Source organism: Lichenostomus cassidix, chromosome 3, assembly GCF_008360975.1.
Source record: "Lichenostomus cassidix isolate B80296 chromosome 3, HeHo_3.0, whole genome shotgun sequence".
In the NCBI taxonomy this organism is placed as follows: domain Eukaryota; kingdom Metazoa; phylum Chordata; class Aves; order Passeriformes; family Meliphagidae; genus Lichenostomus; species Lichenostomus cassidix.
The window spans coordinates 2,794,127-2,818,884 of record NC_139483.1 but is presented as its reverse complement, the minus strand read 5'-3'; the positions used below and the strand labels follow the sequence as shown (position 1 = coordinate 2,818,884).

At 42.9% G+C, this 24,758-nt stretch overlaps 1 protein-coding gene across 6 annotated transcripts in view; it reads right to left on the bottom strand.

Annotated features, from left to right (window-relative positions):
- MACROD2 (mono-ADP ribosylhydrolase 2) overlaps positions 1-18,570 on the bottom strand; it is an 824,802-nt gene extending 806,232 nt beyond the window's left edge. For 5 of the 6 annotated variants that reach the window (XM_085054069.1, XM_085054070.1, XM_085054073.1 and 2 more), the window contains exons 1-2: positions 18,392-18,570; positions 14,345-14,461 (exon numbers count right to left, since the gene is read on the bottom strand). In XM_085054069.1, coding sequence (XP_084910195.1) covers positions 14,345-14,461; positions 18,392-18,437 — 163 coding nt within the window. In that variant the 5' untranslated portion in view covers positions 18,438-18,570. The remainder of the gene's footprint in view (positions 1-14,344; positions 14,462-18,391) is intronic. The other variant, XM_085054072.1, reaches the window with a different exon arrangement.
- Between the last annotated feature and the right edge of the window lie 6,188 nt (positions 18,571-24,758).

The window sequence follows — 24,758 nt, the reverse complement described above, 5'->3', positions numbered from 1 at the left end:
CCCCTCTGCCTGCACAATCCAATTTCATTTAGCTCTTCCTACATCATCCTTTGGCCCTTCAGTCATGTTCGAAACATCTCAGAGCCCACAGAGGCACAGCTTGAAGCAGGATGAGGTTGATTAGCTGAGCTCTTCACACCAAATAAAGGAAATAGGTAGTCCTAGCCCTCAGCTTTGCTTACAACTCCTTCCAGCTCAGCCCAAAGGAAAAGGGCCTTTACAGCTTACACACGGGTAGAAAAATTTGTTAGACTGAGTCAACAAAAACTTCACTTGAAAAGAAAACAGCTAAAATTCATCTGAACCAAGAGGAAAAGGGACTCTCAGAACATCTCACTAGAGGGAGCCCCCACCCAGGATATAAATGTACTCTGCTGGTGCAATGAACAAGGATGGCACAAACCTACAGCACTGGAAAATCACCCCTGAAACTCAGTCACTGCTCAAATAGCCGGGGTTTTAAAGTCTAGGATACTGTAAAGTATATTAATTTTTTAAACAGGTCTCAAGCATCCAATTACAGAAATCCCTACAGCAATACGAAAGAGCTTACCACTAGAGGGAGGAGAAAAACATAGAGCTGGAAGAGTTTATTATAAAAAACCACTACATTTGTATTTTAAAACGCCCGTTAATGAAAGAGTAGAGCACACATGATGTAGTAAAAATTGATACCAAACCCCATGGTATGAAGCAATACCTATGGCAAAGTAAGTCTCTTGGCACTCTATGAGCAAAAGCCAATAAGAGAAGGAATCAAAGGGAGAACAAGTGAGAAAAACTGAATGGCAGCAAGGCTCACAGGCTGACACTGTTATAATGGAAGTTTGTTAAACAAGTCACATGACGCATTTCTCCTCTAGTTCATAGTAACAAGCAACAGACTGGATTGCAAGGGGGAAAAAGCTGAAAATGGGAGAGCTTTAGCACTTCTCGTCCGCTTTAGAATTCACAGCTGAAGGAAGTAAATTAATTCCGAGTTCAACAGAAATAAGTCTGCCCACCACAGAGATATGTATCCCCACACAGAAGACTTCTCTAAGAGGATCTGGAAAAAGAACCTGAGCAAGGGACAAGAATCACATTGACAAGAGCCAGCCTTTCCACTCCTGGAAGAATCCTCAGCAAATACCTGACTGGGACACTAAACCACTTTTCTTGGGTTGCTGAAAAAACAGAGGGATTGAGCAAGCTTTAGGAGTGCATCTGATCCCAGGGGAATGTGCAGCAACAATTCTGCTACGCATTCTAATTTTACCTTCAGTGCCTATTTTTTTTAAACTTAAGGCTTTATTTCACAAGTTTCCTGTACAGACTAAAAATTGTGAACTATTAGCAATTACCAGCATCACATGTAACACAACTTTCCACTTCATTTGTTTCTGCATAGGCTTACAGAGCATTAGAAAAGACAGATTGTAAGACCTGTCTGCTTCTACTCCTACTAAGTGTGGATGATTGTACAGGAAAGGCAATTGCTTATCTAAATCAAGATAAGCGTTATTTCCATATGTTCTATCACCAGGGGGAAAGCATTCACAGATGCACTGTAGTACTTCAGATTTGTAGTACAGATTTGCTCTATCACTTCTTGGACTTAAACGAGATCAGAACCTGAGCACTAGGAAGGAACATCTGTTGCAGACAAATCACTTTCTACTCAGCCAAAAATGCAGCACAACATGCAAGTCAAAAGCACTTGATGATGAACACCAACACCTTCTCCCTGGCTGCACACCCTGCCAATATGGTCTGTTTCAGCTAATTACCAAGTGGCATAATTGGATTAGCTGATGACTACAGCCAAGTACCAAACTCTGGAGGCAAACAGACACCACAAATGGCAGAATAGATGAGGTTGGGTGGCACCTCTAGTGATCATCAAGTCACCCAGAGCAAGTCATCCAGGACCCTGTCCCAGCTGAATTTAAAGTATCTCCAAAGACAGAGAGTCCACAACCTCTCCAAGCAACCTGTTCCAGTGTTCAGCCAGCCTCATAGTAAGTATGTGTTTTTGTTTTTTAATGCTCAGAAAAAATTTCCTCTTTCAGCTTGTGTCTACTACCTCTTGTCCTGCCACTGTGTACCACAGAGATGAGTCTGGAGAGATCTCTTTTACACTCTCCACTATATGTTTATAAACACTGATCAGATCCCATCTGGGGTATCTCTTCTTCAGGCTAAACCTCAGCTCTCTCAGTCTCTCCAGGCACAGGAGATGCTCCAGTCCCCTAATCGCATTTTAATCATCTTTGTGGCTCATCTGGTGCATTAATTACACTTCCCACTTCTGCACCACTGATCAACCTGTTGAGGTCACACTTTGCATCATCTTCCAGGTCAGAAGGTCCTGGTATCTCCTATCCAAGGTTCTACAGGAGGCATGAAATATCCCCCATCTGAGGGGCTACAACTCAGCCCTGTACAACGACTGCAAAAAGCCCAGAGCTCACTCACCTAGGCCAAGTTAAACATAGTGAAATGCTGACCAGCAGCCCTCAAACAAGGCTGTAATTATGAGCCTTGACCTTTAAGCCACCTGTTTAAATGAGAGCCATTGAAGGCATTTACACATTACAGAGAGAAACAGTGGTGTACCATGAGAATTGATCAAAACAGCGAGTCAGTCTGAACAACCCACACAACATTCATGCAAAATGCAATTTTCCTGTGTTACAAGGTCTTGCATAGTCCTTAAACAACCTTTTTCTCAGTCTATCCCACACAGCTCTCTATATCCCCAAAATAACAAAGCTGAGAGGCAAAAAAAACCCTTTAAGTCTGGGAGAGAAAGAAATAGAAGGAAAGGAGGAGCTTGCCTTTTTTATGGAGTTTTTGTAAACCGAGGGAAGACTTGGTATGGAATGCAAAAGTACCAAAGAACAAAGTTTGAGAAAGGAGTAACAACAAATGAGGAGAACAAGAACAGGAACACATTCACAATTCTAATTTGTGATGCACCCTGGTCTGCAGGGACATGCAATTGTCAATTCATAAATCAAAGTCTTCTCACTTCAGCAGCATGCACAGTGACAGCAAAGACACGACATAAGTAGGCTGAGGCCCTTGGGTATTTGTGTGTTTACTTGGAGTCAGCATCCAGCTGCTGTGGTTGCTATGCTTGCTGGAAATTTCATGATTTAGGGTCCACAGAAGAGGCTGCTGGTTTAGCTGTGACTCAGAAGGAGCTGTGCTTTGTCTCAAGAAACCCTTTCAATCACTGTCTGGTTTGGTTGCTTTTATAATGTGGACCTTCAGAGATATTCCAGACTATGCAATGATACATTGGAATAAAAATGCTGCTGGATACGGTATTTTGCTAAGTTCTTGTCCAAGCCTGATTATTAGTCACCTCACTCTAAGTGATACCAAGAATTTCAATATAGATTCTTCTCAGTGAATGGCAGCCTGAGCTGTACTGAAGTACATTAAGTGGTCAGCCAAGGTCACATGGAGGCAAGAACTACAGGGCATTGCCTCAAACTCAATTCCTACTGTATAACCTCCCTCTCCTACAGAGAGCTCGTCATTAACAATGAAAGTTCAAACATGGAGAGACAAACATATGACACTCCTTTAGATCACTGTTCATTGCCCCACAGGTATGTTGATACTTGTCTATAAAGCTGGAAGGCTGCAGGTGATTCCACTTCACTAGATTCCTTCCGAGACACAGCAGATCCCCTTCCCTGCAAGAGCTGTGTCTTGGCAGTACCACAGCATTCATACAAGTATTCCTGGTGTGTTTAAGTTGATCCAGTACCTATTGGGGTAACTGTGAGTCTTCATCCAAAACACACCACCAGCAGTGCTGCATTCCTCCACTCACCTTTACAAACTGGCTGGAAAAAATGACTTTTCACAAACAGCCAGCTGTTTGGTCTTTAGCAGCATATACTTTACTTACCAAAATATGAAAACCCATTTTTAATAAGCAAGCATCAAGCAGGATTAAAATAAGTTTATAGCGGGAAACCACAAATTCATTACTTTCATTCATTAGCTTACTAAGCAGTCAGACAAGTTTTATTCTACATGTTCTGCTTTTTTCATTCCCTAAACCACTACTAAGCAATGACTTCTCTTGTTGAGCATTACAGGGTTTTGTGGTACTGGAAGTACAGTTTGGAAATACAATGTTACTACCAGAAAACCATGAAACTTGTGCAAAACCACCAGCAAATATTTCACGGCATCGTCATTCAAAAACCTCTCTGCATGACATACAGTGACAATGGCTTACTGAGTGGGAGAAGGAACCTCAGTTTTCTAGTATCAGGGGACAGGTAGGTAAGTGCTTATGCAAGTGCAAAAGATGATGCTTTCTACATGAAGACATTAAGCCTGGGGGGAGCTCTTACCTTGCAGCATTTTCCTTCCCCTGCTCCCTGAGATACCACATGAAATTTGCTACTCTAAGGAATACTGGAGCTTCAATCCAAACAGCAAGTGACAGAGGCAACACTGAATATTGGACGACAACTCCACCAATATTCGTTAGTTTTGTGAGTCATATTTGCTTCATTTAAGGGCTTTAAAAATGGAAATTAATACAAACTCTCAAGCAGTTGCAAAATCACTAACAGTCAGCAGAAAGATTTAGCTCTACCTTCTTCTATGTATCTACCTAAAAATTAAAGACACACCAAATCTCAAAGCCTGTAAGTCAATATAAGAATGTCTGTGCACATCACATATTCTCCTGGATTTAGTTATTTGCAGTACACTTAACAATCCTTCTGCTGTAAGATCACTGGTGGGAATGCAGAAAGAAGAGAAAAACAGAATGGAACTCTGCTTTTCCTTTAAATATGACTGACCCATACTCTCAGTGACAGCTACATGAAGTCTGGGGTTTGCTTTCAGTGGAGGTAGATTCATTAGGTAATCCCACCAAAGGACAGCACTGCTACACACAGTATATCAGGAGGCAAGCAGCAGAGTGCCTTACTCACACAGAAAAGGTTACATTAAGCACATGGGAATAAATCCAGTGCAGGCTGAACTTCAGCTACAAGCCAGACCTGTGCAGCAAAGGGAAAACACAGAACTCAGAACAACTTTACAGTCTAACCAGCCATACCAAGGAGACCATCAAAAAAGCCCACCATTGCATAAACAAGCCTTTGTGAAAGAGCAAAGGGCAGGATTAGGCAGGGAAATGTTTTAAAGCAAGACAGAGGTGCAAGCAGTTTCTTCATATCTACACTTTCTTCATACCTACTCTGCATTAGAGATGAGCTGAGTCTTTTGGACAGGAGCCTTTGGGTAAACTCGAGCAGTCTTTTCTAACTGTGTTTGACCACCAACTCCCAGAGATGCTCTCAGTGCAAAGGTGCTTGTACAGAACTGCTTCCACTCTCAGAAATAAATGTATTGGCTACATGAGCAGAAGGCTGAGAGGCTTCATTCTGCAATATGTGCATTCTATAGCACCCCATCCCCCAAAAAACATCTGGAAACTTTGGTAAAGGCCCTTGTGACAGACTTCTGTGAACATGCCAAGTCAATGTGCAATAGCCTGCAAGTCTTAGGACAATTTCTGTGCACAAACACTATGCTTCTCCCTCACACCCCACACTGAATTAGAAAATATTTCTTAGTATCATTTCAATGGTTTTCAAAGCTGTGCAAAATACAAGTTTATCATCTTTCAACTGGATTCTTAAGCCTTCTCTCCAGCACAGAAGAGCATTTCTGGGCATCATAAGAAATATGCAGCACTTCCTACAGGGCTGAGAAATTTTCTCCCAACTGGATTTTCCAAATGCACATCAGCTAGATGCCCTCACATGGAGAAAGCCACATATCACTTCACAGAGTAACTACTACCATTTAATGGTTGGACTCAATGAACTTAGATGTCTTTTGCAACCTTAACAGTCCAGTGATTCTACACTACAACTTATTCAGACTCTTGCTGGTTCAAGAGACATTTCTACATGCTGAGCAGTTCAGCTCTACTGAATCAAAAAAGAGAAGCCAGGCTTATCTGGTTTTCAGAGACTGGGTTTTTAACACATGTGTAATCAAGTGTTTAACTGTGTATGAGGCAAATGTAGCTACACATTGGTTAACGTGATCCAAACAGAGAGCTCAGTGAGCTTAACTGCACCAGTGATCCCCCAACACCATCAAGGGAGTTAAAGCAGTTTCATTACTTAGTTCAAATGTGAGATTAGTTTCAAACTTGATGCAAGCCTCCCACACCCACAGAGAGGCAGCTGGTTGGCCTACCCTGCGTCATCCCTAATTTCCAAGAGTCCCAGGAAGCAAATCCTAGTTGAGGCAATAGTTCAGCACCTTCATAAATATCTGTCATATCTAAGACACATCACATTAAACCAAGCCATACCAGTCTCTACCTCTCTAATCAAAAGAAGGTTCCATCTTCTGTAGAAGGACATCAGCTTTTTCCACCTGCATTTGAAAATATCTAAAGTCAAACAGCCAGGCAAAAGATCTACATTAGTGAGCCAAGACAAGGGTACAGTTTAACAGCTTGGTTTTGGCCTCAACCTAATCATAGGCACATGGCTTCTAATCAGGCTGCCACATTGGCTCACATCTGTCTGCAAACAACTGTGAGGACATATGCCACAATCCATCATAAATTACACATTAGGGCATTAGCCAAGCTACCATACTGAGCAAAGCTAGATGACTTACTGAAACTGTCTTTGTAAAGCAATACATTAATTTGGGGGTTTGATCTTGCAATCCCTCATGCTAAAAAGAAGCTCACCCTTATATAGGAATGCATAGGAGAATGAGAAAAAATAATCAAAGACAACCTAAAATATATAACCTGTTACTTTTGCCCTGCATATATTAAACTACCTCGCTCAAGTCAGCCACCAAAATATTCCAAGTTGGAGCCTACAATTTTTCTCAGCAGTTTCTGAGGAACAGCACATCCCAACTTACAGCACCACTGCTGCTAAAGCCGTCCTCCCTCACACCCTAAATGAGCCTGCCAGCTGACAGCACACTGCATCATCCTGACTTCCTAACTCTACTTAGTACTTCCTTAGGGACCTCTGCACAAAACTTCAGTGCACAGGGACATTCAGCAGCTACAAAAAAAAAAAAAAAAAACACCAAAAAAAAGGATTGTTTCTCATATTACACAGGACAGAGGCTTGAAAGTTATTCATCTGGTCAAGATTCATGTCACAAGTAATTAAACATTAGAAATATTCTTTCTGGCAAAGATGTGCCTAACTTCCCTTTGCATCTCCACCTACTATTGCTCTCCAAAGCCCATTGAGAGCTTGGAGAGCCTCCATAAGGACACCAATTTACCTATTTATTGTTGAGAGCAGCAACCTTTCCTACAGTTAACTCTTGCCCCTCAAGGAGCTGTCTGCCACTGCAGATAAAAGAGCTTTCTCAGCTGCATGCAGAAGAGGCACAAAATAATAACTAACCAGGACCTGTATAAGCTTAATGCTGTGTGGAAGTTACCTTGTAAAAAAAGTCACAGAGCAGCAGCTTAAAGAGCAATCGTCATCTTAATTACATCAAAGACAAGTGATTTGCTTTCTCAGAGATAGGATTAGCTACACTGGATTTTGTGTTCTTAATCTATGTAAACAGATCTGAACTTTTTAATAATCATCATCTCATCATCATCTTGAAAGCAAGAAACTTTTTTTCCCCAGAAACACTTTAAAGCAAACTGCAACACAAGTTCATCTCTTTGACAGCTAATCCATCCTATAAAGGTTATTTGCATGCAGCTCACCAGGGAATTACAAGGTCAACTGAATACATCTTCAGTCTTTTTGTTTCCCTGTAGTTTCTCCCCATCCCCTACACTAAACACACTAATTTACCTGCTTATATCAGGGATATCACTAACTAGAGAAGATGATTTGCCTCCAGGAACAAACCAATACACACACACACAGATTATTGCTCAGTTTTTGCTCAGGTAAACTTGCACCTGAAGAGTTATTCCCATCCCTGTACCGTGCAAGTCTGTGTTTGGAAATGAATAGCCGAGGTGTGTACTGAGAAAACCAGAGAGGTGTGTGGGGTCAGCAGATCACATGGTCAGATTTGCACCACTCTGCAGCTTTGCAGCTGTTTGGGACACATCCTGAAAGGGCAGCCAAGAGCCTGGGCACAGCACAGCATGCAGGGCTCTGGTTACACCCTCCTGCCCTAGCAGCCTTGGCTATCTGCTGCAGCCAAACAAGTACCAACTCAGCCTTCAAGTTATTCCACATTATGTCACAGGCTTACAGACTGCTGGACACCTCTAGCACAAACCAAGAAGCTGCAAACATGGTTTTCTGGTTTTACCCCTCTACTTCCTTTGCTGCTTCCTTAATATGTATGTAACATGGACAGAGAGCAGAAATGAGCAAACAGGTTTTCAGCCACTTCCACAAGAAGCACCTAATTTCACAAGTATTCAAAATACTTAATTACCTTGATCCTCACACAATTCACAGAAACCACAGTTGTTAGTTTTCTCATGGTGCTCCCCCAGCTATTATACACAGCAATTAATAACCAGTGATCTCCACATGCATCTAAGAGACACAGCTTTTTAACCTTAAACACACTAGTCTTGAAGAGACCTTGTGATAAGATGTTTAGCATGGGTAACAGTGGTATGGCAATACATGAAAAGTAAAGACAAAACTGAATATAGCATGAGTTTAAGCGAAGCTGGAATTCACATTCAGGGCCACAGCTAACAGGGGAGACCCTGAATGGTGGCACACAAGTTGTTGCTGTTTTCTGTGTGTACTCAGCAGAAAAACTGCTGCACTCTGAACTTTATCTAACCAAGAGTTTCAGCAGCAAAGCACCTTTTTCCTTTTTTGACAGACAGCAAAAATTACACTAAGCAGTCTCAATTAACTTTCATCCTTGTCACTCAGCTAAAAATCTGTTATAAAGACAGTTGTTACAGTCACTGTAAGAAAAAAAACATCACAACAAAAGCTGATGGGACTTTTAGATTTTTGGTAGGAGGATGGTCTTGAAGCACAGAGGTTCCACACAGCTGTTACAGACAGAACTTGTGCCTGTCAAACTTGCCTAACAATCTTCATATTCCAGTTGAACATAATTCCTCTTTCTGTACAAATAACTGATAATACTGATTGGTTCAGAGAGATGCCATTTCTTACTTGTAGACGTCTGGCTGAATTTTACTGCAGCTAACTAGTGGTGTCACTTTCCAAAGTCTGTTTAATGTTCATCACCTTGGCTCCTTAAAAGTCTGTTCCATAAAAGTCTGTTTAATGTTCATCACCTTGGCTCCTAGCTCCTGCATCACAGACATTCCTATCAAGCAGGGCTGCACGGAGATATTGGGCTCTTTGGAGAGTTACTTGTGGTTAGTTACCCATCTCAAGAAATGCTGGTCAGAGCTCAGTGCTACCACACATTTTCTTTCCACTATGAAGCATTTGGAGTGCCCCATCTACATGCTTAGTCTCTATAATCTTGTGTCAACCCACTGTGAATATTAAGAAAGCTACACATTCATAGTACAAAAATGCTTCTATTAAATCCAAGCCTTATTATTACACATAAAACCCTCTGTGTTAAAACAGATTAATTTGAATAGTTTGAACCATATCATTTTCTTTTAAAATAGCAGATTAAAAAGATTCAGAGGCTGCCAAAGCATCTAAACATATTTCAAGACTTAAAAGGACTGCAGACCTTTTGTGTCATTTAACCTTTGACAAAAATAAACTCAGCTACTGTGTCCTTCCACTTTAACTTCATTCTATCAAAAGTAGTTCTTACCACCAGCAAAGATCTTTAAACCAACACCCCAGTTTGCTGTTTTCTTGGCACCACTGTCATATCAATGAATTCCAGAGGCTTTGGGAGTCAGCAGGACTATCAGCTGCCTGGAGTTAAACAAAATCACTTATTCCATTTTCTGAATTACCCAATTAAAGCAACAAAATGTTTTTCTACCAGTGACACACAAACCTCAGTGACAACAAAATTCCCAAGACCCTAATTTTTCAAAAAGCTTTCAAGAACAAGTTTTCTGAAGCCATCTCTCAGATTCACCACTGCAGAGTAAACACATCTTTGGGAATTAGTGTGTACCCAACAAAAAGCTAATATATGTATTTAACTTCAAAAAACACTCTAGTAGTTATTAGTCTACATGGTAGCATTTTATTCACTGAGCAACATTAGCTCCTGTTGCTGTACAAGATGAGTGCCTAACAAAGTGGTACATAATAAATAACACTGAAACAAAGTGATATAAATTCCAGAGCTTCATAAAATAAGTCCATTATTCATGTGTTGTCAGGAAGAGACTCTACTTGAAAGTACATGAGAAAAGGGATGAGATGTGCATGCTCTTAGTATATCTGAAGGATTGTTGGGAAGAACGATGTATTACAGTATCTTCACACTATCCAGCTCTCTACAACAAGCTCATTCTTTGTTTCCCAAGTGGACAACTCTTTATTTCCTTAATAAACACAGTGAAAAGAAAGGAAGCTTACATTTATAGGACTACTTGAAGAACAAAAATTTTGTCTTCTTACCATCCCCTTCAACATTAAAGAGGACCACTTGTCACTAACTGTCCCTTTTCCTTCCACTGCTACAACACTTGATCACTGAGATCCATTTGTGCAGCCTGGCAAGTGGCACACCAAAAATCAAGGGTGTTTACAGCATAGTCCTCCTGGAAATGCACATACCCACATCAGATTGCTTCCCTCAGCTCAGAGAAGTGAGCATCAGCCTCAGTCTTTGCATTCTACGTTGTGCCACTCTCCTCCCAGAATCGAGAATTAACACAAACATTGACTAAATTCCATGCCAAAACACACACCAACCTAATTTCTTATGGCTAGTCATGCCCATATGAGGAGACCTGCAAAAAATGTAGGGTTTTTTTTCAGTCACAGCAGAGCATTTTAACAAAGACACTGCCTCTTTGAACTTCCAAGTGTTTTTTAATAGCTTTGTTGCTACAAAGAGACAAAGCCCTTGTCAGCTGCCTCCCAGAATTCCTGATTTTATGCCCCAGGAGCATTTACATAGATGCACATCCCTATGTTATGTTACTCTATTACAAGGACTTCCAGCCTTACCAAAACACCAAACTTGCTCCAAGCTTTACTGGTTTTCTTCAGAATTTAGTTCTGAACACAACTTCCTTTCAAAGGGTGGAGGACAGGTAAGGAAAAACTTTCTTCCACAAACTAAGCTATGTTCTTCCAACTTGCCAATAAAGAGCATCCATGAGGTACCCTGGCAGTGAGGTTGGCTCCTTCCCAATATGAGCCTCTTAGGTCATTTCAGTTTGACTAATTCTGCACAAAGACTATTCAATAATCTTCTGTTAAACCTCCACATAGCAAAAATGTATGCCTAACTGGAACCTCCCAACACCCTCCAGTGAGTCACTCACACTTAAAAATGGGCACAGTAAAGGTTTCACATTGTACAAAAATTTGTGCAGTACTGAACATCCTTAATCTCCAGTTAAGTACTGAGTATCTATGGGGACTGCTGCCAGCTCAGATCTGTGCCCTTCTCTTACAGCTTCTTACCCCAGCAGCTGATTGATTGTGCCTGCTTCACTTGATTTGTTCTTGGTTGCTTTCTTGATTTCTCCTCATCACTCTTCCTGAACAGCCACTCTATGCTTTACTAATCAATCTGTCATTTTTTTACTGTATATGGTGTTGGGAGCAAATGGTAAATAACTTTTTCCAAATTCCCCATCAGCTGTTGTTTTGGCTTGACAAGTATACAGAGGATTTTCTTTTCACCACCACCACTCTTCAGACCTCTTCTGTTTGTCACTGCAAGCAGCCACCTTTCACTGCAAAATACCAGAATTTGGACATGGAATTGTCAGGTCATCACTGATTCCATTACACCTGGTGATGCCTTAATAATTTCTAATTTTTTACTCTTCATGTATCTGTAACTTGGTGTAGTTCTGTGCTTCTTATAAAGTGCTAACAACCTCTGTTCCCAGCACCTTTAGCCAAAACAAACCCTCTGAGTAGAAAATCCAAGGACACACTCATTGCCCTGGAGCCCAAAAATATGTAAACAACAGTGAAATGGGGGGAGCAGGCCTGGGGTGGTTAACATCATTGCCTAAGAGTGTGATTGGAGAATTGGGACTAATATGCTAATAGGACAGAACTTAAAAAAGGTGAAGGGATCATGACTCAGTGTCCATTTTTAGGTGTAGTCCCTCGAGTGGAATTTTGCTTGCCTGAATGTACCTTGAATAAATTTGTCCACTTTTAATACTCCTAATTTGTCTTGGCCTCTGTTTCAGGCAGCCTGCTTTTAGGCATCACTGGGGCTCCACTTGTTCTCTCCAGAATCTCATTTGGGTTGTACCTGTTGCCTCACAGAGAAAAAGTTCTCATCAGCAAGATTTAAATTCTAGTTTTTCAGTATTTCAGCTCAAAAAGCTTTTTGACACACTTGATATCTTCAGAATGGGCTCAACATTTAAGAGAAATAAAGTTTGAAACAGATGCAGTAACAGTCACACTAAGACACATATTTCTTTTAATTGTACAAATCAGTTTGAACATGGAAGCATTTCAGCAGTCCAACCTTCCAGAAGTTCACTATTATACATGGCTTAGTTACAACAAATACATCAAAGAAAAAGAGTGACTATAGAAATCTTCTCCTGCATGTACAGTATAACAAAAACTTCAAGTATCACAGAAGTGTTTCAGCACAACTTTTTCCTTCCAGCATTTTTTGCAGTGTACTGGGTACTAACAGAAAGAATGTAGAAACAGCTACAAGCAAATAAATTCACCACTGCCATGATTCAATACCCACATGTTAGACACTGACATTTTGCTTCTGTGAAGTGTAACAGCAATCACAACGTAAATCCACGCCTTGTCACTTTCAGCAGCCCAAGCAATACAAGATCTGTGAATTTCAGTGCTTTATAGAGAACCTGAGAGTAGCTGGAATAAAAACATCATTTGGGCTAGAAGGGATAAAGGGTCTCCCAGTTAAACCACATGACATACTGTATATTCCCACATACCAGAGACGTCCAAAATGAACTTGCAAGAAGTCAGGTAACCTTTTTCATTTTTATGCAGCCTTTGCTTTTTAGACATAAAGGCTTTCTGATGTTGCAAGATATGAATGACCTACTCAAATGGGAGAAAGTGGTCTATGGGTAATGATGTAATACAGCTACTCAGCAGGGCTGAAGAGCTCAGACAACTCTTGACATATTTTCACTTTGAAAGTTATTCCAGGTGCTTTTAGGAGTAGACAGTAGCAATACCTGCTTTTGACAAGGGCATCTGAAAATTGTTGAGCTCCTCCAGATTGTGCTAAAATAAGCATTACAGCCTTCCCATTTTATTAAAAACAACGGATTAGCTGCAGGCCTCATCTCACCTGGACTATCACCATAAAGACCGTGTTCACCTGCTGCCACAAGATTACACACCTCTTCACCCAGGCTAGTATTTGCCTTTAATGATAACAAAAGGGTCAGAAAATTAGTCCTATATCTGCAGAAGCAGGGAGTACTTTAGGTCTCATTGTTAGACACTCCTTCAGAAAAACACAGGCTTTGGCCAAGTAGGATAGAAAGACACAGGAAAACAAGGAGGAGGAGGAAACCAGCTCAGAAATCATCCATATTCCTCCAGAGTCTTGTGTGGATGAAAGGGAACTACACAAAGAACAAGGCACTGTTACAGAATTACTTGCAGAGTAGAGAAGTCTCTAAGTGACTAGGATTCACATTTTTTGGTCAGTCCTCACTGCAAGTATTTAGAGAACTCTACTGATGATCACAACCATGATAAGGCTGCACATGCTAAGGAAATGTGAGTTATTCCAGGCCAGACTGATGTTCCTCAGCCCAAGAAAGCAGGCAGGACCAAAAGTAAGGGAAGATTCAAATCCCCTCTTCTCCAGTTTCTGCATTTTTAGAACACAACACAACTTGCACACTCCCCCTCTGCTTTTGGGTCATCTGCAACTCTTTTGCCCACATTCTCCATATCATTATGCTCAGTAAGTTTCAAAGACAAAGTTCTTTAGGCATGGCTGACTGATGGAGTATCATGAAAGTAAGACTCATGCAGAGAAGAGGTACTTTACACACTTAAGGGTTATTGACTCCCTCTAGGAATACTGGCAGAGTTTGGGGACACCAGTGAGGCTTTAAGAAATTTTGTTGGGGTTTTGCCCCCCCATCCCCATTTTAGGCTATCACTATTCATAACAGCATGGCTTCTAAGTCTTAGCCTTCCTAAAAGTAACTTTGGACTGAGAAAACAGAGTAGTCTGTATTTTATGATTCCCCCAATTTACTTACCATCACTTTCACTCTTACTTTTTAAGTCTTCCATCCACGTTGGAATAGTTTTCAATGCAACATAATCCCCCAAGTACTCTTTGCGTCTTTCTTCCAAGGTCATCTTCAGCAAACGCTCTGTTTAGGGGAAAGAGAAATAAGAAAAATTTTGTGAGCTTTTACATGTTGTTGCACATGAGCCACATAGTGACCAATGCAGTGCCCTTGATGAATGAGATGCCACTTGAGAGGACAAAACATGAGTGATCTGGTGATTTACAGCAGGAGCTAAACACGGTGCATCTGCACAGCTGTAAATGCCTATTTCTGGATATCCCAGTTCTGCAAAGTTAACACCTCTTCCCCACACTCTGGGCTGTCCAGGCTTCCTCCCCACATCACAACTGTGCTGCTTCTTCCTGCCACTTTAATTCTTGCAACTTTAGAAGGGAATTGCTGTTTTATAGGGAGTTTTCAGGTATGAAAGTCTATTCTGTAGGTTCTGTGTTTGTAAACCAGAACTACAAAAAAAAAGTTCAAGTAAAGGCAGGCTGTATGGCAGGAAATTAATAGAATGCTACTACCTCACAAGAGATCAGCACTAAAGCAAACATTCTGTCAGTTGCTAGGTGTCTGGGGGGATAAGAAAGGCAAGTTTAGCTTTAGAGATGCTCATTTGAACCTTAATAGGACACATCTGGTTGCCACACGCAAATATATATAGATGGTTGTTTTTGTTTTCTCCTGAGAACATCACCACTTTTTTCAGGCATTTAGTGAAAAGTAAAGCCTCAAACATCGCACAAGTATGACAACTACTGCCAACTTCACTCTTCTTCAGACTTTGCTATAAATGGACTAAGTTTTACAGTAAAAAAAAAAGCCATCCCAATGACCCAAAACTGCAAATAACCTCAGCACTTCAGCTCATTTTTGCAGTCACATCTTCTTCTCCCTACCTACCTCATCAATGTTTAGTATCAAATCAGCACAAGAGGAAGACCTTTTTCCCTCCCAAAGGAAGATGGGAAAAGAAAAAGAACAGTAGAGAACATCACAACACCCATACTCCACTCAATTGTCTGGGTCTATTTTTACCAGTAGCACTGTGCTGCTTTAACCACACTAACAGTTTTTCTTGACATGTTAGTCAGTAATAAATGGTCTTCAATGATTCAAGAATTTTTAGGGGTGTAGGGGAAGGCTAGACCCATGTTATTTGCATTTCACATAAAGAACTAGGTGGACATAAAAAGAAACTCAAGTTGGAGAGTTTTCACCTCAAGTTGAAGAAGCAGCAAAAAAGTTACACATGGAAACTGCTTCTTAGATCAAACCTTAAAAAAACAAGAAAGAAAATCTGGGGTCTGGTTTGGGGCTCTTTTGTGGGTTTTTTTTCCAAAATAAAGTTTCCTAATTGTGCAGTCTGAAGTCAGCACACTCCAATAAGGCAAGCTTTGAGCACAGCCTCCCTTTAAAAAATATGGGGGTTTTGGTATTTTTGACAGTAATACATCAATTTCTTCAGATGACAAAAACATTTCTCTCATTATTCAGGCTCGGGATCTCACTGGGATATTTACAACTGCCAATGACATGACGAGAGTCACCAGAATGCACAACTGATCTGTACCTACCTGCGTTACCTGAGCTGCAGGCACACAAAACTCCAAGTACCTGAGGTGCACACTAGATGTCCCACAGGTAGGCAGACCTGAGGGAGTGTGTCAGTTGTGATGGACTGACAAGCAGAGCAAGGCTGGGTTCCTTTTGCTAAAGAGGTGACAGAGCCAGGCCTCTGCCTTTACAATACAAGTTCTTCTCTACAGGAAGGTTTTACAAAAGTTTGCTCTTGTGAGTCAGCAGCAAGAACTTCAACTGAGTCTTAATTATACACAAACCTCCCAGAAGATGCTCCCAACAGCCTTCACGGCAAGTACAGTTTTCTGCCTGTGGCAGAAACTTGGAAAGTTTGCAGGCAGCCCAGTCCTGTGTCTAAGGCTCTGAAATCACCTCCACTCCTGCTCCTGCTCCGTTTCAGCTGTCCTCAAGGAAGATCTCCCCGGGGAGGATGTGGACCAACCCTTAATTACCAAGAAAGTAATTAAGAAAAGCAAGCCTATTGTCAGTGGGTTTGAACTCAATATTTAGCAATCAGTGCTCTTTGCTTTTTAAGAAGTGCTTCAGAATATAAAAGGCTGAGAGCAATTGCACTCAGAGCTTCATGGGAAAAACAGTGCCAGTGAGCACAGCCAGCTTTGCAGGGGCTCAGGAGTACTTGTGCAAGGTGAAGGCAGCCCTGACAAAAGATTTGATTTCCAAAGTATTGACTGGGTAAGAAGGAAAGAAGTTGGGCTTCTGTGGTTTTCCTCTCTATAAAGAAGGTACTTGATGAGAACAGTTCCACAGAACTAAAAACTGAAGGGCAATGCCAGCAATGAAGTTTTTTCTGCCCTCCTCACTCAAAAACCCAGGGCCAACACCATGGTGCTGGAACACAGTTACTGGGGCAAGGACTGAAAAATGCTGTTCGTTCTCACTGGGCAGAAAGACAGAGAGCTGTGGCCATTCCAATGGCCATTTTGAGATAGCACTGAAAAATGCTTCCAGGATGGAAAACCCTCAGCAGCAGTGGGCAGTGCTGGTTTGCATTCAGTAACACTGCCATGCTGATGGAGACCACCATCCTCACAGCTGACTGAGACACCAAAAGTGTGTCAGCAGCTCCAGTTTCCCCTCAAACCCTCCACTCTGCCCTCCTTACCAAGGCTTTGAGTTCACTTGCCAGGCTATGAATTCACACAGACAGCAACCGAGCTGAAAGGGACAAGTGGCAGTAATAAGAATATTCACCTGAGCCTACCACAAACCCTTCCCCATCTGCCCTTGCATTTTTTTGAAGGTAACGACATATAGCATTAAGGGAAAAGTCAGTTATAATTGATCACACATAAACAATGCTTGAGACAATTTAACTGTACCTTGTTTATTGAAAAGAGAAACTTTTGTCAGGTAGAAATTTGTTGCCTCACCTTTACTAGAGAAACATGGATTTTAAGACAGTTTGAAAGAAAAAAAGTCACTTCATTTGACAGGAGCAACTAACCTACAGAAAAATAAGTTCATTTGCGTTTTAACAATTTTTCCTTAGAAAGGAATCCTATTCATTGAAGTTTCTTAGCTTGAAACATACACGGAGGCACAAGGGTGATGAAAGAAAAAAAAAGATAACCTAAAATATGAGTCTCTGGTCTGTTTCTTTCTTTCCTCGTCTATTACTACATTATTTGGAACACACCAGCCAAGAAGCTTTCCTCCTCACAGATATAAATGTGCACTTCCACTGTGTGAATTTTTTTCTTCATTTTGACATTGCTCTCCACAGGATCGATATAAAGTACCAAACCAGCAAGGTCTGCATCACTTGGCCCACAGTTTTCATGCTCTGGAGTCTGGCTTTGGGGTTTTATAACCTGAAAATACACGGGTGGGGGTCCTTAAAATACATATAAAAGTAACTCAACAGTTCAGAAGCCGGGAAGCAGGGGTGCTCGGAGAGTCCCACACCCCAGACACTTCACCCCGGCTGACCGACACTAGCACCTGAACTGATTATACCAATGAACCAAATAAACCATGGTTCCTCCCGGAAAACAAACGCATTGCAAGGAAGAGAGGCACGTTTTGAGGGCATGTGCCCAACTTTCCGGCCTGAAGCACTCGCACAAGGTGACTCGGGGGCGGGAAGCCCTCGGAGGGGCTGTTTACTCCCTGCCGCCCTCGCTCGCCTCCCTCCGCCCCGGGGACACTCCTCACGGCCAGCCCGAGGGCTGGGGGACACGGCCAGCTCCGCTCACCCGGGCTGCCGGAGGGCTGAGCCAGCCGGGACACTCCGGGACAAGGGCAGGGAGCGCAGAGCCCTGTGCCCAGCCCGTGCCCTCAGCGGCGGGCAGCGCTGCCGGACACCCCGCCGAGAGGCGGCGGCTCCGAGGGACCGGGACCACCCCCTGCCCTCCGCGGGCTTAAAGGCGGGAGAAGCGGGCCCGCCACCGGGAAGGGCGATAATACCTTTCTCCTCCCGCCACAGCTTTTTCCGCTTGTTGCTGGTGTACATGGTGGTGTGGCTGGCGGCGGCTTTGAGCTGCAGGTTCCCCAGGCTCACGAGGGGGTGGAGGAGACGCCGCGCCAGAGCCAGAGCCGAGCGATACCGACGCCCCGCGCCGCCGCTGCCGCCGCTGGTAGCGCTGCTCCCGCCGGGTCCGGCTCCGGCTCCGCGCCCGCCGCACGGTGCCCGTCAGCCGGGTCACGCCTCGCTCTGCCCCGACACCCCCGCAGCGCCCGCCCCGCTCCGCGCCGCCCGTTGGCTCCGGCAGCCGCCGCTCAGCGGCCGCCTCCTCCTCCTCCCGCACCGGCCAGGAGGAGCCTGAGCGCGGCGCGCGGGGTCGGCGCGATTTGGGCAGCGCGTTTCGCGGGGACGCGGCGCGGCGGGCGCTCGGGTGCGACACTGCGCGGTGCCGGCGCTCGGCGCCCCGCGGGGAGGGAGGGAGGGAGCGGGCGGGCAGCCCTGTCCCGTCCCGCCCCGCCGCCGCCCCCCGCCCGCCTCCTCCGCCCCTCTGCTTCCGGGTTGCGGCGGAGCCGGGCTGTGCCCGGGACGGCGGGGCTGTTGCCGAGCGACAGCGGCGGGACCGGGCACCGGCGGGACCCGCTCCGCCCGGCCGGGCCTGCCCGCCCGCCAGCGCCTCCCGCGGGCCGCGGCAGCCGTGCGGCCCTGCTGCAGCCTCGGGGACGCGGGAACTGCCCCGGCTGCTCTGAAAACTGGGGCGGCAGCTGGACCTGCTGAGGTTTCCGGGCTCGGGGCTCCGCTGGCGTGTCCAGGGAAGGGCAGGAGAGCTGCCGGGGGTCTGAGGAGCGGCTGAGGGAGCTGGGGCTGTTCAGCCTGGAGAGCAAGAAGCTCAGAGGTGGCCTTTTCGCTCTGTACAGCTCCCCGAAAGGAGGGTGCGGCCGGGTGGATCGCGCTCTTCTCCCAGGCAGCCAGGGAAAGGACAGCAGAGCATAGGTTAAACTCGGCCAGGGAGGTTCAGGCTGGACATCAGGCTGGAAAAATTTCTTCACAGAAAGGGTGATCAGACTGGGCTGATCACAGAATGGGCTTCCTAGAGAGCTGGTGGAGTTAGCACCACTGGAGGTGTTTCAGGAAAGACTGGACATGAGATTCAGCACCATGGTCTAGTTGACATGGTGGTGTTCCGACAAAGATTGGACTCGATGGTCTCACAGGTTTCCAACTTAATTGATTCTGTGATTCTGTGACTGGCTGGGATCCACACACCATGGCCCCACTCCCTACTCCCACCTCTTGTAACAATCACCGCTGGCGGCAGCAGAGGCCAAGGTCCACCTGGGCCAAAGGTCAGGGAAGGCACCTTGCCCCTTGCGCCACTCACCCTTCTCTGTAGAAAGAGTAATTTTCTCCTTCACACCAACTTCCATGGACTAAATAAATATGAAAGCTTCCCTGCAGCTCTACAGACGCTCTTAGCTTTGCTTGAATCCCCGTGTAGGGAAAGCTCTTCCCTGTGCAGGTGAATGGATTTAGCCCTGGAGCACAGCAGGTGCTTGACTTGGAGCAGGAGTGATGAGGGACTGGTGTGACAAAGGACACCTCACAGCCTTCAGTGCCTCACTGGGTTCATGATCTGACACAGCTTCACCGAGACACAACAGTTCCCAGGGGTACTGAGGTGTCTGACTGAAGTCGAACAGAGAGAGTCTGCATCAGTTCATATGGAAAATAGAATTCCAGCTAAATCGTATAGAGAATGCCTTGTGTGCAGCCTCTGGTCAAGGACTGGCTTTTCTCTGGTGGTACACTCCTGTGCTTCACCTGTATGAAAGAGAGGTGAGGCACAACTTAGCAACATTTCACTCCTTTTCTCACAGTTTCTGCTAAACCCAAACATTAGCATCTCTACTGGAGATTAATCATAGTTCTTAATCTATTAATCTTAGTTCCTTACAGTGAAATCATTAGTCTTATCCAGCTCAGTGAAGCAGGGAAGCACCCAGTTTACTGTTTAATAAATCAGACTGAGTCCTCTTTGCAAAGCATATTTAAACATTCATATTAGACCACTTCCTAAGGAGATGATGTTATCTTTACCAGATTTCTTCACTTTGCCCAGGTGATATGCTTTCGTAACCCAAGCACAGTCTTCTCATCTTGATAATAATAAAAATGAGAGAGAAACCAACAGGTAAAGGTTTTTCTTCTTCTTTTTTACGTCCATGATGTGGAGCAAATATTTGAACGCATATCCTAGATCATTGCATATTTACCAAGCTACTGAATATTCTAGTGTCCTGTGGGATCTGTTCCACATTTTATAAATCAATGTTTATTGGACCAGAAGGGGAGAACAAGAAAACTTAGGTCTCTTCCTGTAGAGGCCATCTGCACACATTCTGCAGTTTCATTTGTAAAAGCAGCTACAATAGCCATAATTTTGGAAAATACCAAAAGCAAGTATGTACATAAATAAAAGGAGAAAAAAATTAAGCCTGATGTGTACACCAGCACCAGAATGAAAGACAACATAAAAGAAATAAAACTGGTATTCAAATTAAAAAAGAAGTGGCCAAACGTTACAACTCCAGTAAGAAAATTCTTACTGCATTTTACATTTTTTTCTTCAGGTGCTGGTGATACAATTGATCCCACTGAATGGGGGGGATATCATGCTGCTGACTGATATGAACACAATCTGTCTTCTTACACTTGTTGATTCTGGAGGCCTGAAGGCAGAGAAACAATCAGCATCATCATATATGGTGGGAAAATTTACCTAAAAAGTAGCATTTCAGTATTTGGATTAAAACCAATCATGCCTCAAACTGGGAGATTGTTTTCTCAGAGCACTGTAGTGAGCTGTATACATTGCAGGCTAAAGCAATGCTCAAAAGGGCTTAGAAATGTTCTGTTGAGAAAATGAGCATGAAAATGGGACCAACAGGAAATCAGTGTTGGTCTAATGAGCTGTGTGTATTTAGTCCACCCAAGGCCTGGTGAACTAGGTTCAGAATGGTGACATTCTGAAAAAGAAGACAGGAAAACTGGGCCATGTCCAGAATTAGCATTTAAGAGATATATAGCCTGGGCAGAATACTAATAGCTGCAAAATGAACATTTAACATATGGATAAAGTAATGACTGCTTAGAGAGTTCCCATTAGAGATATAATAGGAAATGTAAATTAATATGAGAGTGAATACTACTACACTATAGAAGTGAATAAATGTACCAAAGGAGAGCTAGAGCCTCAATCCAAACTGCTGGATCATCCAACCGAACCAGCATTAAGGCCCCTGTGTGCAGCATTTCCAGTGCCATCAACCATCCTGACCAAAATAAAGGCAGTGGCACAGCAGATCCTGCACTGAGCCCAGAGCAGAGCCAAGCTGAGCAGAGCCAGGGCCCTGCAGCAGGCAGGCTGTGGCCACTGGCTGGGCACTGGCCACTGGGCAGAGGGTGTGGGAGCCATGGCACACCAGGAGAGAGACAGCTTGAGATGCAGATTTTAAAGAAAGCATCAGAATATCAGTTGGTGGAGAAATGGAGAGGATGGGAACAGAAATTGGCTGTTCCAGGTCTTGATAGTCCTAAAAACATTTGGAAAACTCTGTCTCAAAAAGGGAAGGACAGACTGGTGCCACCTTCATAACCACACCATGGTGAAGGGTCAGGGCCTGACCAAAAACCTATGTGTTTGTGGGCATTGAAACATGGGCAGCAAAACTGGGCAGTTTTGTGAGAAAAGGCGTGAAGTTTAACAAGGGGAAAATTTGTATGAAAATGACAGTAAGCAGCCCTTTTCATTGTTTAAATGAAAACCAGTCCTTGATTTGTTTTTACACTATTTATTTAATTTTTCCTAGAATACAGTGAAAAAGGTAAAGAGGGAATTAAGATACCTTAAAAATTCTTAAATATCTGGAATTTTTGTAATTTATCAATTTTATTGTTAAAAAATTTAAGTTTAAAATCTATGTTTACATTATTTCCTCAATTTTTACCTTACTAAAAAAGAAAGCAACAGGACATTATGGACAGTTTCACATGTTAAGAAAAAATTCCTTCATCATGTATGAGGAAAATACCTTTTTAAATAAATGGTATTTGTAGCTATTAAACAAAATTGATTTATTACACCAATAACAGAGCAACATAATAATCTAAAATGTTTCTAAATTATTTATATTTAATAAAAAGTGTATTTCACCCATCATTATTCTTGTCAAACCTTGCTTGTGTAGCTAACTGCACACTATTCACCATCCTGCTGATTTTGATAAAGCCTGTGCCATGCACATTTCCACTGCTGGAAATTCAAATGCAAAGTTACATTCCCCTGTACATTAACCATGAAGTCTCTCCTCCTGTCCATTCCTATCACATGCTGGAGCTGTTCCAAGTCCTTTTCCCAAGGCTCCCACAGTATCGCTGGTAAGATGTCACCTTTTATTAGCACGTTCACTCCGAGATACACTAACCTGCGCTGAAAACATAAAATGCACATCATCTATCTTTCATGTGACAGCTGCATCTTACCTTCTGAACTTTCAAGCTCATGGCACACCTGGGTCAAGGTTCTGTTAATAAAATGATGCTGGGTGACAGCAAGAGAGGGAGTTAACTGCCTACAAGCATTTGATAAACTGTTACCTGTGATTTCTTGGGTTTGTTGCCTTGGGCAAATGCGCTAAAGAGGAAACAAGTAACTACAAGCACCATTTGTCCAAGTGGGTGAGTGGAGATGAAGGTGAAAGGCAATACACTTGTGTTACTCACAGCTTTATGATTTTCATCCACTTTGTCAGGGAACTGTCTTTTGGTCCATCAGATAATGTGATAGCTAAACTATTCAAAGAAAGAGAAAACTAATGTTTCTGTACTTCTGATATGCCTGCTGATATGATTCCATGCTTCTGCTGTTTCATAAGTAATCAAATGCACAGTGTTTCTGTTTAACCACTAAGGTTATAGTTATGTCTAGATATGGTCATTTTTATAGTAAATAAATAATATGTTAAACACATAAAAATTTGAGATAATTATTCAAATAATCTATTATATACACATTATTAACGCTTATGACAAGACTAATTTTTTAATATTTTAATGTACACTTGTTTCATTTGTGATTTGTTGCAGCATTACAAACTTTTAGAAGAGAATTTTGTAGATCCCTTGTAGTCAGACCTATTTTAAGTCAACTATTTTGGAAAACATTGTTCCAATATAGTAGTATTTTAACACAGTTCAGTCTGGTGATGTAAATGAGTGGAGCATTTTCCAAGACTTAATTACAGTTCTGAAGTATGGGTGTGATTATGTACACCGTGTGGGACTGATGCACGTTATAATTGCTGCATTGTTACTGTGCTGGGCCTGAGATCTGCAATGAGTGCTTCTGTTCACTACAGCCACAGGTAAAGGAGAAAGAGCTTTGCAGAGTTTCCACAATAACCCCACAGACCTGAATTTTTATGTGCAGCAGAAAAAAGGGGGGGAAAAGGCAGGAATGTTCAACTTAGGCTCTTCTCCAGGATCAGCATCATATGGAAGAGATAAAAATACAAGCTAAAAAAGTCAGCAGTTGATCCAGACTGAAACTGTCTTCTGCTCCTGGAACTATTCCTGGCTCAGAGAGGAAATGAGGAAGAAAAGAGGAGTGTCCCACCTCAGAGATGACTCAATGCACAGTGGAGTGGAATGCCACACTGGCTCCCTGGGAGTTTGCCACAGTTCAGGTGTTTGCAGGTGTGAGAGTGATGCTTGCAGAAACCTTTTCAGGCCTCAACCAGTGGCTGCTGCAAACAGAAGTACCTTTTAATCTCAGTCATTCTGTATAAGAATGAACTAAGAGGTATTCTGCAAAGTACTCGATAGAGTAGAAAATTTTAAGTAGGAAATTAATCTTCTGTATGCCTCTTGAAAAAGTTGAATTCCTGTTCAGCCTACAATGTCCTCAGTAAAACACAGAGACTGAAAGAACAAACAGAATGAAACAGTCAATGTGACCTCAATACAGAAGAACAGTTAAAAAAAAAAAAAGAAAGAAAAAAGCAGGGTTTAACCATGTGCTCAAACTTAAAGTACATAAAAGCAACTCTGTTGGCTTCACCGGCACCACTGACATACCCTGTGACTGCTGGGAACTTGACCTCAGCAGGCTGTGCACAACCTTCTTATCATCAAGAGAGTCACATCATCAAGTGTCTCTGCAAGGACAGAACTTAATTAAATGGGATCACATCTAGCAGAGGAAAGCATAATGTTAATCTGCAGCAGTAGGAAAAATATTCCTTAGTTATAAAATTCCTTAAATGATGGCTTCTTTTCTTTCCATAAAAACAACATCCTGTCATTAGAAAGGTT